Source organism: Anopheles nili, chromosome 3 (genome assembly GCF_943737925.1).
Source record: "Anopheles nili chromosome 3, idAnoNiliSN_F5_01, whole genome shotgun sequence".
Taxonomy (NCBI): domain Eukaryota; kingdom Metazoa; phylum Arthropoda; class Insecta; order Diptera; family Culicidae; genus Anopheles; species Anopheles nili.
In genome coordinates this window covers 15377992-15393942 of record NC_071292.1, presented here as the reverse complement: position 1 = coordinate 15393942, position 15951 = coordinate 15377992, and the positions used below count along the sequence as shown (strand labels likewise).

The 15951-nt window shown below is 50.7% G+C and overlaps 1 protein-coding gene across 4 annotated transcripts in view; it reads right to left on the bottom strand.

Moving 5' to 3' along the window:
* LOC128723316 (aquaporin AQPAn.G) overlaps positions 1-15951 on the bottom strand; it is a 33602-nt gene that overhangs the window by 10345 nt on the left and 7306 nt on the right. For 3 of the 4 annotated variants that reach the window (XM_053817043.1, XM_053817046.1, XM_053817044.1), the window contains exon 3: positions 6441-6634. In XM_053817043.1, the coding sequence (XP_053673018.1) occupies positions 6441-6634 (194 nt within the window). Of the gene's footprint in view, positions 1-6440; positions 6635-7231; positions 7269-15951 lie in introns of those variants that run through there. The other variant, XM_053817045.1, reaches the window with a different exon arrangement.

Sequence of the window (15951 nt, the reverse complement as noted above, 5' to 3'; positions counted from 1 at the left end):
CTGTTCTTTTGCAAAAATGGGAGGGCAATTCTGCGCGAAAAGTGAATTTAGAAAAACCACCAAACGATGATCCCTAGCGATCTGATCGGCGCCGAGTGATTAGGGTTGATGTGGAAAGAAGGATGATCGTGCCGATGGCACAAGATAGCGTTGACATTTTGGTGCAAGGTTCTTTGGGGTTCCGCTTGCCTTTTTTTTCTGCCTTTCGTCAGACAGCCAGCTTCCCAATAGAAAGATTTGAAGGTCGGTAAAACAATTAACCCATGGCCGAAACGATATCGATCGTGCCGTACCTGATGGATCGCTTCCTACGCGAAAGACTGTGCCCATTGCAAAGTGACCGTACGATTTGGAGCTTCCCTTCCAAATTGTTTCAACTCACGTTTGTAACATTCGAAATAGGCGAAGATTTCTTACGCACGGTTCCGTTTGTGCACAAACTTAATTTCCAATCAATTTCATCATCGAAAAGCTAGCGTAAGCTCGATAACCTGCACGTTCGACCTTCGCCAAAACGCTTTGATGAGATGAAAAAGCCTGCAGCGTTGAGAGGGTTTTAGAAATTAACCTCTTTTTAATTGAATTGAAAGGGTATGTTTAAATCATACCCCAAGCGTCCACTAGATTACTGGTCGATTTTCTTAATAAAATTTTAATCATAGCACTACCATTTCCCCCTGACCGGATTAGCGCGCTTCGTTTCAGGTCAAATTGTTTCACGAAACGCCTTATCGTCGCGCGAAGGATGAGCCGATTCGCTGCGCACCAAAGCCAACGGCGAAAGACGGCGAAGGAACGCCAATCCAAGGGCTTATCGCAATGGCAGCCTCTCGGCTTTGCCTTGCGTGCTCGCGATCGGCAGCCGACAAAAGGAGCAAAAACATTTGCGAGAAAAATTCGAAACGATTAAGCACCACTGTGGGGGGAATCCAGCGTGGTTTGTCATGTTTTATGTTGCGGTTTATTTTATTCTTTTTTATTTCGTTAGCCCTCGCTACCTCATGACTCGGTTTCGCCGGTTAATGCCCACAATCGGCCTATTAAAAGTAATTCCCCTGGTGAGCCGAATCCGTCCGCACGCCGATGGTAAGCACGGTTCCAGTTTGTCTAGCAGGGGCGATTTTGGTTTGCCACGACTCGTACCATTCACTTTCGCCTCGCGAATCGCGTGAGCGCACGCTCAATCGCGGGTACGCCATCGCACACGGTAGCGAAAGCTCTCCAGGCCTACGCAGGGACTCTCGTGTGAGCCTTCGAATTACCACAACCAAAAGGAAGACCCATTACCACCCGTGTGAAACCGACAATGGCAACACGAAAAAGGGATACAACACGAAAGTCGACGCACGGGCTGCGACTGATCAGCACCACACTGTGCGCCCTCCCCAAAAGCTACAGTGTGTGCAAAAAGCTTTTGTTTGTTTGCTTTTTCTTGCGTGGCAGCAAGGAGGGCTGTACGCGCTATTTTACTTTTTCTCAGCTCGTGTTCCTTACTGCTCGCCTCACGTCTTTCTTCGGTTTCGTCGATGATCTTAATACCGGCTCGATCGCCTTCAGCGCTCTCCGAACCAGTCCTTCAGGTGAATGAAAAACGCGACATAAGGGACCGCCCCGGTGGCAGGGAAGGGACCAGGCCCGCGGGTCGACGCGAGCGAGTAAGAGATGTCAAGGTTGCAGGCGTTATATTGAACAGTATTATGCAATGTATTCGCTAAACAAGTTACCGAACGCACACCGCGCAACCCCGATCGCCTGGGCCGAAAGGGAGAAGCCCCGGTGGTCCTGCCATTTGCAGGCACACATACACACCTTCGAGAAAATATAAAACAGTTGCCTCAGCGAAAAGAATAAGTCATTATTTGAAGTTTCGATAGCCAGATGACTATCGGAAGATATATGTCCCTTCGCGGACACGTCCTCACTGGAACGTTCTCTTTGCGACCGAAACATCGTACGGCTGAGACGTAGAGAGTTCTAGAACCTTGACTTGTTTACTTCTAAAACTATGATTTGTGTTTTTGCGGTTCAAAGTAGCAAAAAACAAACCGGCTCCACGGTTAAGCTGATCGGGTTTATTTATTGACGGAACACAAATGCTTCGGAATATGGGCCCGAATATTCGAGATTTATCTGTTTTTCATAGCTTAAACGAACGTCAAAGATGGCGATCTAAGTAGACAGCGAAATAACAATGCATCAACGGACGGAGTTACGGACATGTGTCAAGTGTCGGGCAAGAAACCGCAAGCGAAGGTGTTCTGTAGCTAACCAGACCGACAGCAGACCGACCCACATGTCCACGAGCGGCAGCTTTAAGCTCTCCTGCTTCTGCGGCCAAAACCACCCTTAAAGGTCTCCAATCTCGCCGGTGGTACGCTCAACACGCGGGCACGATTCGCCAACACTCCCATCGCCAACAAAGTGTCAAAGAATAGCCGACATTCGACCGTACACCGGAGGCCTCCCCCCAAAAGAACCCATTCTGGGGCCACTCTAAAAAAAAAAGCAGCAACCACCCCATGAGGGCAGTCAAGGCCCCCCAATCTCCGCCACCGGCACCTGCAGACTTCGTTGACAGGTTAACGCCGCTCGGAATCAATTGCCATCGCGCGAGAGTGCGCACGCGTGCAAGCTCGCGTAGTGACGCAGCTCGGCTAAGGACCTAAGGCAAAAAGGGCACGATGGCGAGGGCCGGTGACGATGGTGGTGGCATCGATTCGCGATACATAAAATTGCCATCGAAAAAGGGTGGCCCCCGGGTTGGCCCCAGTGTCGCGGCCCATTAGACTTTCGTGCGTTTCCAAAGCCAAAGTGAACGAACTTTCGCACACACCAGGACCGCCGCTGCTCTTGACTCGATCATCACGTTGATCGCGATCTTGGGAGGTACTGGTTGGCAACCAAACCCCTTTCCGAGCGCTGGTTGCAGGGGTGTTACACTTCGCTGTCGGCTCTTGTTCACCCTTCATTTTTCTTTTTCTCACCAGCGATTCCTTCGGTCCAGCGACAGTCGCTGACCCTGAAGTGTGAGTGCACCGAGAATCGGCACCGATCGTGGTGTGCCCAGCGTTCGGCGTAGTACTGCGGATTTCTTTAATCGCTGAGGCCGGTCCCGTTCGGGGTTTTCGTGCACCCCAATCGCCCCCGGTGGCACGATCGTCGCCTTGGCAGAGGGTTGGGTCGGTACTTTGGCAAAAGGAAAAACGACCAAACGCGCGAACTGCCAACTGCGAACGAGGGTTGAGATTGAATCTCGACATCGGGGCACGTACACGCGAGATAACGATCCGGGTGTTCGTGGGAATCGCGTGCATGACTCATGGAACAATTGCTCAAAATCGCTCCCCTCACTGGCGAGATGGGCTGCTCGAGATTCGCATCGGCAAATTGTGACACCTGTCAACTGTGGGGTGCGATCAATCATCGACCTAGATTTATTTTGATCCAACAACAGTGGATCTGATCAACCAGCCCAGACAGTGGATCCTGATCGTAAACCCTTGAAGTCTTGTAGCAACATTGTGGTATAAGTGAGTACTTCGACAAATTTGGTCTCACTAGAAATTCTCGGCAACTTCACTGGAGATCCCACGCACAACGCATGTGACGCATTCTAAGACCCCTGGTAGCCTCCTTTCACTTTCTCGTTCGCGGTCGCACCTCAGACGGTAGCCGATTTGTTTAATGTCACGCACCAGACGCGTAGACCTCCGCGCGAGATCTTCACAATCTAGTCACATCCGAAGACGAGCAGCTCTTATTTGCATACGGATCCGTATCTACACGAGCCAGCCGTGGAACATCGACATTGTCGGTCTCCTATTGCGGCCTATCACACCATCTAACGGGATTGGAGGTCTATTCCACCCCAGCTATATCGGTCGGTGTCAATATTTGAACATTCGCACGCTCTAGCCGCCGCATGTACACTTCCAGCTCACCCTCTGCAGCAGTTTAAATATTTATCAGCACCAAGCACCGGCTCGCAGGCAAGTGTTCAAGTATTGTTATCTTTTTAATTATCGTACGCATTAATCAAACACAGGCTCCTAAAAAGTCAAAGCCAAAACTAGCGCAACCATCGTCCCCGAGGTTGGTAATGGTGACCCTGTATCAGGTCGGGTGACTCGATTTCTCTGCAGTGTGCGTGCGTGAGCCCGGTGGATGGTAATTAACTCGTAAATCGTCCTCACCGCCGCATTAGAGATGGTCTCAAGCAACGAAATGAGTCCACAGCCTGCAACGCGACTATCTCGACACACCGAATTAGCAACCGAATGGTTGCTTGTTCACGGGGTGTTTAATCAACGTATCTCAGACGTGCCGATATGTGCCTGGGTGGCCTCTAAGGGTTGCCTCTGGCCGCGTGTTATCTGCGCTATCCGATCCTCGATCCCCTTTACGAGCGCTCGTTACGGGTAGCCTATTTACGACCGGTGGCGTTTAACAGCTTCGAGCTTCCCAAAGGCAACAAACGCTTGAGATTTATTGATCTCGAGCGCATCCGAGCCACCCCGTTTCGGGAGCAACATGCGCGAAGCTTTATCTAATTGATGTTCGGACTTCACTCGAGGAGCAATTAAGGGTGACATATGGCTATCGTGGAGTGGATGAGTGCGGCAGATAGATAAAAAGAGACAAAAAGAGCAAAAAGCCGGAGCTATCAAAGAGGCGATTTTACAATCCACGAGCAAAACTCTTACGCAGGTCGGTGTCGGTCGGAATTAAATTGTCACTGTCGAGAGGAGCTAATGAGCCACCGGTTTGACCTACTGTCTCGAAAATGTGCACACGGTGCACATTAAAACCGGATGAGAAGTGCGCCCTCGGGGGGAAAAATCGCTCTAGAAAACGCTTCACTAAGCTCCGTGTGTGCGTCGTGTGCGAATTTGCTCAGGGATGCTCAACCGGGTGCCCTTGTGGCCATGGGCGACCGATGGACAGGAAGGAGCGATCTCGCAACAGCCGTTGGCGATTGACGTCCGTCGGCGAAAATTCCAACCTTCGAGGCGAAGCACCACTGGGAATGTGGTGACTTTTCGCCCTTTCATTGCTGCTTATGGAGGACCCGGGTATACCTCGCGAGATAGAGACCAACCCTTACCTTCACCTTCACGACATCAGATCCGTAGATGCCGCGTGCAGCAGCAGTAAAGAGCGACGTGCACTGATCGCCCGTTCGTCCGTTGATGGATTGATGGAACCGACTCGCTAACACGCGGGTTAGAGTGCACCGAACCTGATCTAATCTTTCCTAATGGGCGCGTATTGTTTTATAACTATTATTATGATGGGTGGGTAATCAGAATCGTTACAACGGCAGAAAACAAACATCATTCCACTTATCCTCGAACGGCGGGATCGTTCTCCGTCTTGGAGGACTTCCAATGCCACGAGCCCAGCGAGGCAACAAGAATTCTACTCAAACAGCTCAGAGCGGCATTCCACCGAGCCCAAAGCCCACTGCGTGCGCTCACATCCCCAGGCTATCAAGGAGCACGCGTACGTGGTGGACTTTGGATTCGAATGTCAGGCTCGATCACAATCGTTAGTCACATAAGGCAGTGGTGTGTAATTGGATCAATACTGCCCGTTGGACTAAGGCAGGTGCAGCAGCAGTTCTTGTGAGGTTTGACCTCTGTGACCTTCCCAAGCGTTTTCGGACCTTCGTTCGAGTGTCACTGGAAGGCTTTTGAGTGCACCTCAAAGAACGAGCAACTGCTGGCGCCGGAATGCCCGCATCCCATTCCAATCGATCATCTAACACTGCTGGCCACGTGTCAGACTTCTGTGTGCAAGATGAAAGACATCAAAACTGCCAGCATAACCCGAGAGACAGCACTCACTCAATCCCTCGGTGGCGGGAAAACGTGAGCAAAGCGTGAGCGGTGGATGAAAAGCGAATCAAAAAACCAAGCCGGCGAAAAGCACGCCAGTAATGACCATGCCCTAGGGCACGGTCGCCGCGATGCGTGATCTCGCACGCCATGATCGGTGCTAGTGTCCTTCCACCGTGTGCACGCCGCAAGATGTCCGATTCAAACCGAGAACCGGTGCGGTGACATAAAACTGATTGGCCAAAGGTGCACGAGCGGCAGAAACGAGAGAGAGAGAGAGAGAGAGAGAGAGAAAAAGCAAACGCAATCAAACCCGATTTTAGATAGTTAAAACCATCTAAAAAAAGCTCCCAGGGAGCCCCTCGAGCGTGGTACAGGATGGCGATGAATCACCTCACGATAGTCCAGCTCCACCAGGGGGTTCATTCACAAATCTTGACGTGGAGACACTCCTCTCCCCCCACCCCCTCGCAAACCCCCCTAGCTTATCCGCAATCTCCACCGAAGGTCAACCCGCTCGCGAACCGGGTTCGCGGTTCACCCAAACTGCCCAAACCGGGTCCGATCGAGCGCCGGCGAGACGAAGAGACGACCCGCACTTACCTGAGCAAGGGTGGCGACCACCAGACCGAAGGTGAACGCAATCTGCGTCAACGTGGGGCTATAGTCCGTCCAACCAGTCGTGCTACCGATGCCGATGGCGACCAGAAAGAAGGTGCCGAGAAACTCGGCCACCAGCATGCGCCATATGTTGCGATTCTCGGTGATATCGGACACGCCGACGATCTGTTTGACACCTGCGGAAGACGAAAGAACATGGATGGGCGCGCGTTAGTGCCGGTTCGGTGTGATTGTCCAGGGTTCAACGCTACTCATACGCTACGACCATGCGCTACTCGATACTCGCCCACTGAAACCGGGAACGGGTGTCGTTTTTCAAACACGCGAGGAGGAGCAAAAGAAAAAAAAACGAAACAGGAAATCGGAATAAAAATAATACATAAATGGGAACACCCGTTTGGTGGGTGGAAATCACAACACGCAACCACCATGCATCGTGCATGCTACACCTTTTATGCGCTTCCCGATGCACGAAACCCGTCATATGTTGGTTTCGATCGTGCGAGTTTGGCCCACATTCTAGGGGTCTCCAAAGGGGGAAACTACGACGATGCGGCTACGACACAAATCACTTCACGCCCAACCCGCAGGAAAAACGACAAAAGGTGCCTAAGACCGCTAAAGGTTTGGTGACATTACTCGAAAACCGTCCAAAATACCTGCTTCCTGCTCTTTCGCCTGCATAATACGCACGTGAAAACGCACCGCCAACATTTAGCGCACCGAAGACGAACGGCCAGTCGAAGGGCCAGTACACCGTAACGCTACACTACCTTCTTTCAGATCGAACTTGCTCAGGATGGGTATCATCTCCGCTCCAAAACGAGGCTCCTGTGCCTGCTGGTGCGTGCGTTCGTTGGTTTATACTGCTCCCTTTGCTTGCTGGCTGGGTTCCGGTTCACACTCACACAACGCCACAACACGCTCGGGATTGCGAATTTTCCGCACGCGCTAAAAACTCTAACTCCGCACGCGTCCTGCAGCGTGGTCGCTGGTGAAATGTCACGGAATCGAGCGCACGGGAGCAAACAAACCACCGCCAATGGTAGCCTGGCAGGATATTGGACCGCTTATTTTTTGATATTGATCAAACTTTCCAATCGCGATGAGCAGCCACGATGCGATGGGGAACCGACGAAGGGCCGTGAAAGGGCAGCACGCTGGAGTGATAATAAATCAACGAACCGAACGGGGGCTTTGTTTTAGCCCGCACGAGCGCTACAGGGGGGCTGGAAAATTACTTCCCGCGAGTTAAACGATCGTACGGTCTTCTGTCCACTTAGTTTTCCGCTGGCACGCAACAGTTCGCGAATTAAAATTAAATAAACCACATCCAAAGGGGGCGGGAAAAATCAACAAGCCATGATATCGCTTTTGGTCGCAAAGTTTCGCTGACAAACTTTGAATCCCAACCGTTACGTTGGCGCCGTGTGTGTCGCGTGGTCCGTTAGATTCGCGCCAAAGGGCTCTCTCGCCGTGTACCGGTTCGGTGGAAGGAAAGTTATCTACTGAGACGAACGTTCGCGGGAACCGATCCGTTGACGGAGCCAGCGCCCAGCAATCGGAAGGCGTACCGCCTGAAGGCTTGGCGTGAAGAGATACAGAGAGACAGAGAGAGAGAGAGAGAGAGAGAGAGAGAGAGAGAGAGAGGGTGCCTAGGAGTGGGTTGCAAATCACCGTCGCAAGCCCTACCACCCACCCTGTCAGGGGGTTGGTGTTGTTCGCGCTTTCACGTACCAGTGCGAATGCAACGCGAATGCCCTTCTCTGGGTTCACAAAGGGTGGCGAAGAAAAACGAAACGCCAGTGAAGGGTGGAAAAGGGGTTCGGAAAATCGTCAAACACGCAAGAGCGGAGGGGGGGGCTCAAGGGCCTGATGAAAATGATAAATGATTATCAACACCCTTTTTTAGCTACCCTTCTAATAATTTGAAAATCAAAGCAAAACAACACAAATTCGCACACCACAATGAATCAATCATAACGCACTAAAACAAGCCCCGTCTCAGGATGGCAAACATCTCGCCCATCCAGTCTCGGTGTCTTCTCTTATCAACTACACTACGCGCTCTATGTGCCGTTGTTCAATCAGGATCGATATAGCGAGACATGGTGTTTTTCTTCCCACTTCCGCGCCTTATCACCCTTGACACCTTTACGGGTTGTTTCGATGGGCCCATTTGCTAGATATCTATCGGTAGCGCAAAGTTCAATCGAACCCTTTCCATTGATGAAATAATTGCGCGAGCGGAAGTACCCGCACAAAACTACTCCAAAACACACAAAGTGCAACCAGCGTGTTCGATTGTGCTGAAAGGCTGTTTGCGTAAGCCATGTTTTCCAAACGACTATAGGAGAAAAACACATACACACCCGAGAGGCATTGCCGGCGACACTTGGCTGCATTTTCCCTTGTTGCCGGGCGTTTTTTTTTTCCTGACCTTTTTCTGTGCGATGTTTTGAATTCCATCGACTTCTCGCGCCGTGAGGAGGAAAACGAGACACGAAAAACGTGTCTGAATGCGAAGGGGTGAAGTTGTTTTTGCGAGAAGATGTAACGGATCACTCCACGTCGCGGCTTGGAAAGGGCCCAACGCTAAGAAACACTAATAGCCCTTCCATTAGAACATGCCAGTGGCGCGACGCCTGATAGCGAAGTGTTATTAGTTCGCGCGATAAGACGGGACGAGACATAAGAATCCCTGGCCGTGGCTGTACGTGAGCAACGTGAGGCATCAGCGCGATGTCGATTGGAGGAAAACAAAGCACAAAAGCACCGTCGATTGAATCGTCCAGCGTAATGGCAGCCATCGGGGGGGAAAGAAAAAAGATAAATACACACCAAACCACCCCATAAGCATGCGCCAACGGAAAGCAAACATATATGGACGTTTAGTGACACAATCACTAAAAAAGAGACGACATTCTAAGCGGCCGGTAGTCGATAATTGGCGACATCTGTCGGTGGACTAATTGACTTAGCAAACGGCAGCGAATGCCTGCATAAAACCGGCAGTGGAGTGTTTGGGTACGGTTCAATCAACATCGAGTAGATATGATTTAAGTCGGTTCTATGCCAACATTAAGCATTAGAACACTCTCAATCCAAAGGAAAATGGCCACAAACCCACGAAGGGTTCAATGGCCCCAGTATGCCTCATGGTTTCTTGCATGACCTCGATATTTGTTCATTTTGTTTAAGCAATAGCTGACGTTTGAAAGCGAAAAGAAACCTTCCTCAACAAATCAAGGTCTCTGCATCGATGCAATCATAAAGTGCAATTCGTTCGTGCACAGGAGATAACGTTACTATCGAAAACGTCACTAGCCTTTTTCTGGTATCAATTTCTCTCTCCACCGGTCCATTGAGTTTACGCAATCGGCACGCGATTTTTTCCCCATGTCAAGTTGCGATCAAAACCCCTTTCGTGTGATAATCTGCGCGTGAAGATACGCGTGCAGCAGCGTCTGGACACGTTCGCGATAAGCGAATCTAGCGAATCATATCGATTGCTAAATCATCCTCCTTTGATATTCGACAGCCACAAACCCAGCAATCACAAATCTCGGAGTCATCCATCCAAGGGGAAAAGCCACGCACAAGTGCAAGCAACTATGCACCGGTGCAGCGCTGGAAAGCGGCATATGAAATGTGTTTGCTTTAATTAAAAGAGAAATTTTTTCCTCCAACCATTATCTCCCCACACGGCCCGAAGCCGCACAATGGCGTTGTTGCGAATGTATGTTGCTGCATTCTTTCCGGGGCCGGAGAAAAGCGACCAAACGAATGGAAGGTGGCATTATGTTCATTTCGAGCCCTTTCGCGTTCACTCAACCCATTTCACTCGTGATTGACGGAGCTGAAGCTGTCTTCACGGTTTCAACGGTGGCACATTGGCTCGAAAGAAGCTCATCTCAATGGCACCCCCTTCCGAGGAATGCAAACCTCACTCGTCTTGTAACGTGTCTCGTCTCGCCACACATCGTGATGCACTTGTGCGCCCTTTTCTTCTCCAACATGAAGCTCGGTGGTGGTCGGTGACGTTGACTGGTCGAGCTGCATAATAAACAATAATGCCATCTCATAAACCGTGCATAGACATTTCCCTCCGCTGCGCCAACATAAACCATCGCTGCAGGGAGACCATTTCCAATCCCCGCACAATGGAGGCGCTCTCTAGGAAGCGTGCGGTTGTAAAACAGCGTACGGCGGTGCCACCAATCAATTTGCCAACATTTTCTCCCCCCAACATCCCCTAATGGGGGTGGGGGTTAGGGCAGGCAGCAAAAGATGCCCCGAGCACTTGGCAGAGGGTGCGGAAAACTACGACTAACGGGTCGTGGCGTGTGCGCGAGAGAAAAACAACTGTTTTCAACCGGCTGTTCAAATTAGCGTAATAGTAGCCGGGAGCCGTCATAGTTTTGCTATGCCGTGCGAACCAACGTTGGTTGGTGGTGTTTCGCCTCATCGACCGTACGGACGAGGGTAAGAGAGAGAGATGGTGAAGGCGAAGGGATGGGTGGGAGGAGTTCTGTGACTAAAAGGTGGAAAACTTGAGACCCCCGAGAAGCGATAAGTTTATGGAGTAATATATTGAACCGAAAAAGCCGTAGTATTTAGCTATTCAAACTATACTGAATTAAGTACTTAACAGTATCGTAATAATAGCTCAATTTACTTAAAATGAAAGCTATTATTGGAAAGTTATATAAACATTACAAAGTTTATAGTTTAATAAATCGACTCAGTTCATTTTCTCCTCATTTGAACGATATTTCGAACTCGAAAAAAAATCTCCACTCGCTAGCAATTTTCATTTGCATTCCTCAAACTTATCAATCCATCCCCAACGACGTCCCAGACCCCTGAACACTCGGCACCCGTTTGGGGTCCGTCCTCGGCCGGCAAGTAAGGAATTCAATGTCAAGGAACCGGTAACGGTCCGGACCGAGCCATCGTTTCAGCGGCCAGGGTTACGATACCCACCGCAAAAGGTTGCCCGTGGTCATCATCTTCCACCCCATCGGCAAGGGTTGGGTTTTTTTTATGGCACCAACCAAACACCGCGCGACATCTTACGAGCCTAAGTTAACCCTTTTGAACGAGGAAGCACGAGGTTCAAGTGTTCGAGCGCAGGTGTGATGGGAATATGAATGCATTAACGGAGTTCCTGCATGGGGCACTCGACGTGATCATTTGTCCAACAAACGATCACCTCTATGAAGCTTCAAAACCGTACCGAATACGACGACGTTTCTGATGGCAACGGACCGATCAAGCGGGATGATCATTCGCATCCAGCAAATTGGCCACTAGTTGTTATTTATCAGGCTCATTATCGCGTTGCACCTCACGGTTGCGGTTAAATGAAGTGAACCGATAGAAATGGCTAGGCACCTGGTCGGTGATAGCTGGCTGGGAATAATTTATGATTCGTCCAATTGGCGTACGTAATAAGCCACTGCACGCTTTCACGCTCGCACGCTAATCGCCAGCATATTGAGCCTTAAGGGTGCGAGACTTTAATCTTTAGCGCGGGAAAACTTCTCCACCAATTCGCTAATCCAACGCCGGAGGGCAAATAAAGATATAAATTTGTTTCGTAGACGACGTTTACGATAAAGCGCAACAGCTGTTTCCATGCAGCAGCAACAGTGACCCCCTCGGGCAGGTTGTAATTACATTTTAATCTGTTTGGCGTGCAGAATCTAAGCCATGGAGTGTGAGTTTTTTTTTGCTGCTGGTATTGTTTCATTTTGCGCCGTTGCGTCTAGTGTGAGCGGAAATTAATGGCTCGATCAAACCGTGCAACACGTGCTCAATTATCGGTGCGTCCTTGAGATTGGCCGAAATAAACAAATCGGTACACAATTTCGACACACATGACATTCAGCTCGCACGTTACGCTCGCAGCTTCCCCGTGGAGGAGACCGTGATCCAAGGAGCCACAAATTACACGGTACCATCTTCTTCCTATGTGTAACTAGCGCGTTTGTAAGCCCAGCTCCCTTAAGCGCAACCGATCAAGGATACGCACCGGTTGCGCTCGATCGTACGGCTGTCAAGCCATTTTTACGAGCTTCCCTAAAAGATGGACACGCGTTTATAGCCGCGTCATCTCTTAATTCATTGTTCCATCTCTTGGTGGCAACCAATAACGCACCTCAGGGGAGATGTACGATCGCCGAAAATCAGCATCAGTTCAGTTGCGTTCACCGGTTCCATGTGCGCGATGTGTAAAAATGCGCGACACGAGATAAGATCCGATCGAACGCCAAATGGGCACCCAAATACGGTCACCACCTGGAAGTCACCACCCTTGGGCATGGTTAAAAAGCGCTTTCGCCTTCATCACCAAACGCATCATCGTCGATCGTCTCGCACAAAACAAAAAACACCAAGGTTGAGGGCATACGCACAAGTACCACAAATCGCACCATTGCCAATCGATGCGCCGCCCAAGTGCAGGCACAAACTAATTAAGCGTGCCGCCATTACCACCCCAATGTCACCACCCCTTTGTAGCGCCGGCCACACGAAAGCACGAAAGGACGACAGATTCATCTGACCACTTTTGGAACCGGGTGATGATCGCGAGCGCGCGCGCTTTAGCAATCACACCGCCGGTTATTACCAGAAACCGCACAAGGCCATCACAGGGTGAGGCATCCGTAGGCATTGAGCCATCTCCCTGGAAGGGCAGCCGTGCGAAAGCACCTAGGAAGTCGCGGTTTGGTCCAACCAGACCGCAAAACGTCGACGACCACGTCGTTTCATTCATGGACCGGTCCATTCAAGCCCACCCGAAAAAAAAACTGTGCCATCACATTCATCATGGCGTGGAGTAGTGAGAAAGATGCTCCACCCTGGGTCCATCGGCTTTTGGAGCCGATTCGCATGGGTGCGTTCGATTTATCGCCATTCGGTGGAGCTAGGCCATTCGGAAGCGGTTTTGCGCAGATTGATGGTACGATCGGGCAGTAGCTGACAGGGTTAGGGTCGACTAATCGCTGCGTCGTTCGTTGCGTAGGATAATTGATCGTTTCTGGAGACCCGTTGGCGGACGGACATAACCCGGTTGGACTTGCAACAGGGCCATCTTGGCGACTTGTGCGATAGCTCAGACGTATCGCATGGATCGATACCTGACACCTATCTTCACGATGGTGGCCTTGAGATGATCCACAACGATCGACATCTCAGACTCGCAAGGTAACATCTATGGAGCAATCGTCATCACCACTCGTTACAGCCACAGCTAATTAGAGCCAGTGCTTTTCCTCCAACAGTCCGACGACCCCGCAGCTTGGACGAAGTTTGGGTGAAATGGATGCGCACGAAGCTGGTGGATGCCGCGAAGCCCGCTTGCGTTTGGTTAATAGACCCAGCCCCGGCAAAGCGGTAATTGCCGGTTGTTAAGTGCGCGAGGCTACAATTTCATTGTTTCGCACTCGGCAATTTGCACAAATCGCCATAAACGCACCCGCGCACGATCGTGATGCTGGGTGGGCGAGATCGAGAAGGCTCATATCCTGAGGGTGGCCCTCTGGCGGATGACTCCCGTATCAACCTGGGTGACGATGTTCCCTACTGATGACCGGTAAATGCTACCCTCAGGGTGCCCCGGTGCCACTTCACTGCCAATTAGACGCATCATGGTACATAGCTCCACCGACGATGGCTACTGCGAAGTCTCCGGTAAAGCTGCCACTACTTTATCATGCCACCTCGGTAATTATAATTTCAAATCGTTCCTCCTGCCACCGGTCGCTCGGTAACCGGAGGCTCTGGTTATAGGTCAGTTTAGGCGAGATTTTATGAGCACTTCCTAGTGGCCGGAACTAGACACCCTTGAGCACGATCGTTTCGTGAGCAACAGAAGACAAACGGTCGCATTAATCCGGCATGCACGAACACCCCGAGACCGGGACTCGAACCGAGACACAATCGTTCATAAATTTCCGCGCCAAGCGGTGATTATCGCGGCGGAACACTGTAAAGGTTGCGCGATATCTTCTAGAAAGCATCGCCATTTGTATGGTTCGATCGTTTTTTTTTCTCTGGAATATTCCTGCCCTGCCGTGTTGAGGTGTTGTTTGCACAATCAACGGCGAGTGCGCGTCTTCCTCGAGTGCTCTCACAATTCTAGCAATTCTATCGTCTCCATCGCACATGGTCGTTGCGAAACCACGCCACGTTCAAGCGCGCGCGCACACACGCGGTGGCTAGCTTACACGCGAGACTAATCCGATCTGTAGCAAGGACAGCACGATCTGAGGCTATAGACGACGAGCGCAAGGATGCCTCCTCCTTCAAAACCACACGTAATTGGCCCCACGCGCCATTAGGTGCGAAGTAATCCGACTTAACGCGAGCGAACCAACCGTGATTTCCAATTCGCGTATGGCGCTGTGCCACCGAACAACAGCAAACCGCGAGCTGGGAAAAAATAGTCCTGCAAGCGAAAGCGAAATACCCCCGTTCAAAATAACGCGCCAAACTTCAACCGTGATGCAATCGAGCTCGCAACCGCAACGAGAGAGCGTGTTCGAGCGGCCGCACACAGATGGGATGGTTCAATTATTTGCCCAAAAGCAGCCGTGCAAAATGGTCTGTGGCCGTAAGAAAGACAACAACCACTAGAAGAGAGAGAGAGAGAAAAAAACGGCAACAAATTGCCAAATGAAAACAACACAAGACACAAAATTCCGCACGAAAGGAGAAAAGAACCGCACCGCACAAAAGCACGCCGGTTCGCTGTCGGAGAAGCACTTGAAGAAAGTATGCTGTCCATGTTTGGGAACCCTTCTTTCCCTGCTGCCTTTTGCCCCTTATTTCCTCATAATGCCGGGCTCGGACCACCTGGCGGATGATGATTAACTTATTTCACGCCGACCGCTGAATGGATGCCCGCGAAAGGCGACTGCCGAAAGCGGCCGGTTGGGCTGCTCATAATAATCGATAGTTTGGGGCCTTGTTTTCTGGCTGAAAGGAAGGCAGAAGGAGGTCTGAGCCCTTGTGGAAGGAACTAGCAGCATGATGCTAATGCACCAGAGAGACCAGCGCGATGGTGGCGATTGTGTGTCAAGTTCAGGCGGCGGAGTACTTTTACGATGCGTAATATTCGTTTTCGGATGCGGTTACGTTTGCTGGCGCCTGCAATCAACGTTGCATTATCGGCTTTAGATCGAGCTGATCGAGAAGGGAGCTAGAGATCGGTGTAATGGGTGGCATGTAAATAATAATTCCAAGCACATTAGCACTTGCGGAACACTGCATAATGAGCTAATCATGGCATATGAGGCGTTCGTATACACACAAAAATCCCATCGAAAAACCTCCTGAAGATCACTTTCAGCTCATCACACCACCTTTCCAAATCCACACAATAAAAATCAGTTTAACAACCCCACGCATGGCTACGCATGATTCATCTCCTGCATCCGATTGCCAAACAACCCCCCAAAAAATCAGCCCCTAGGTGGATCGATGC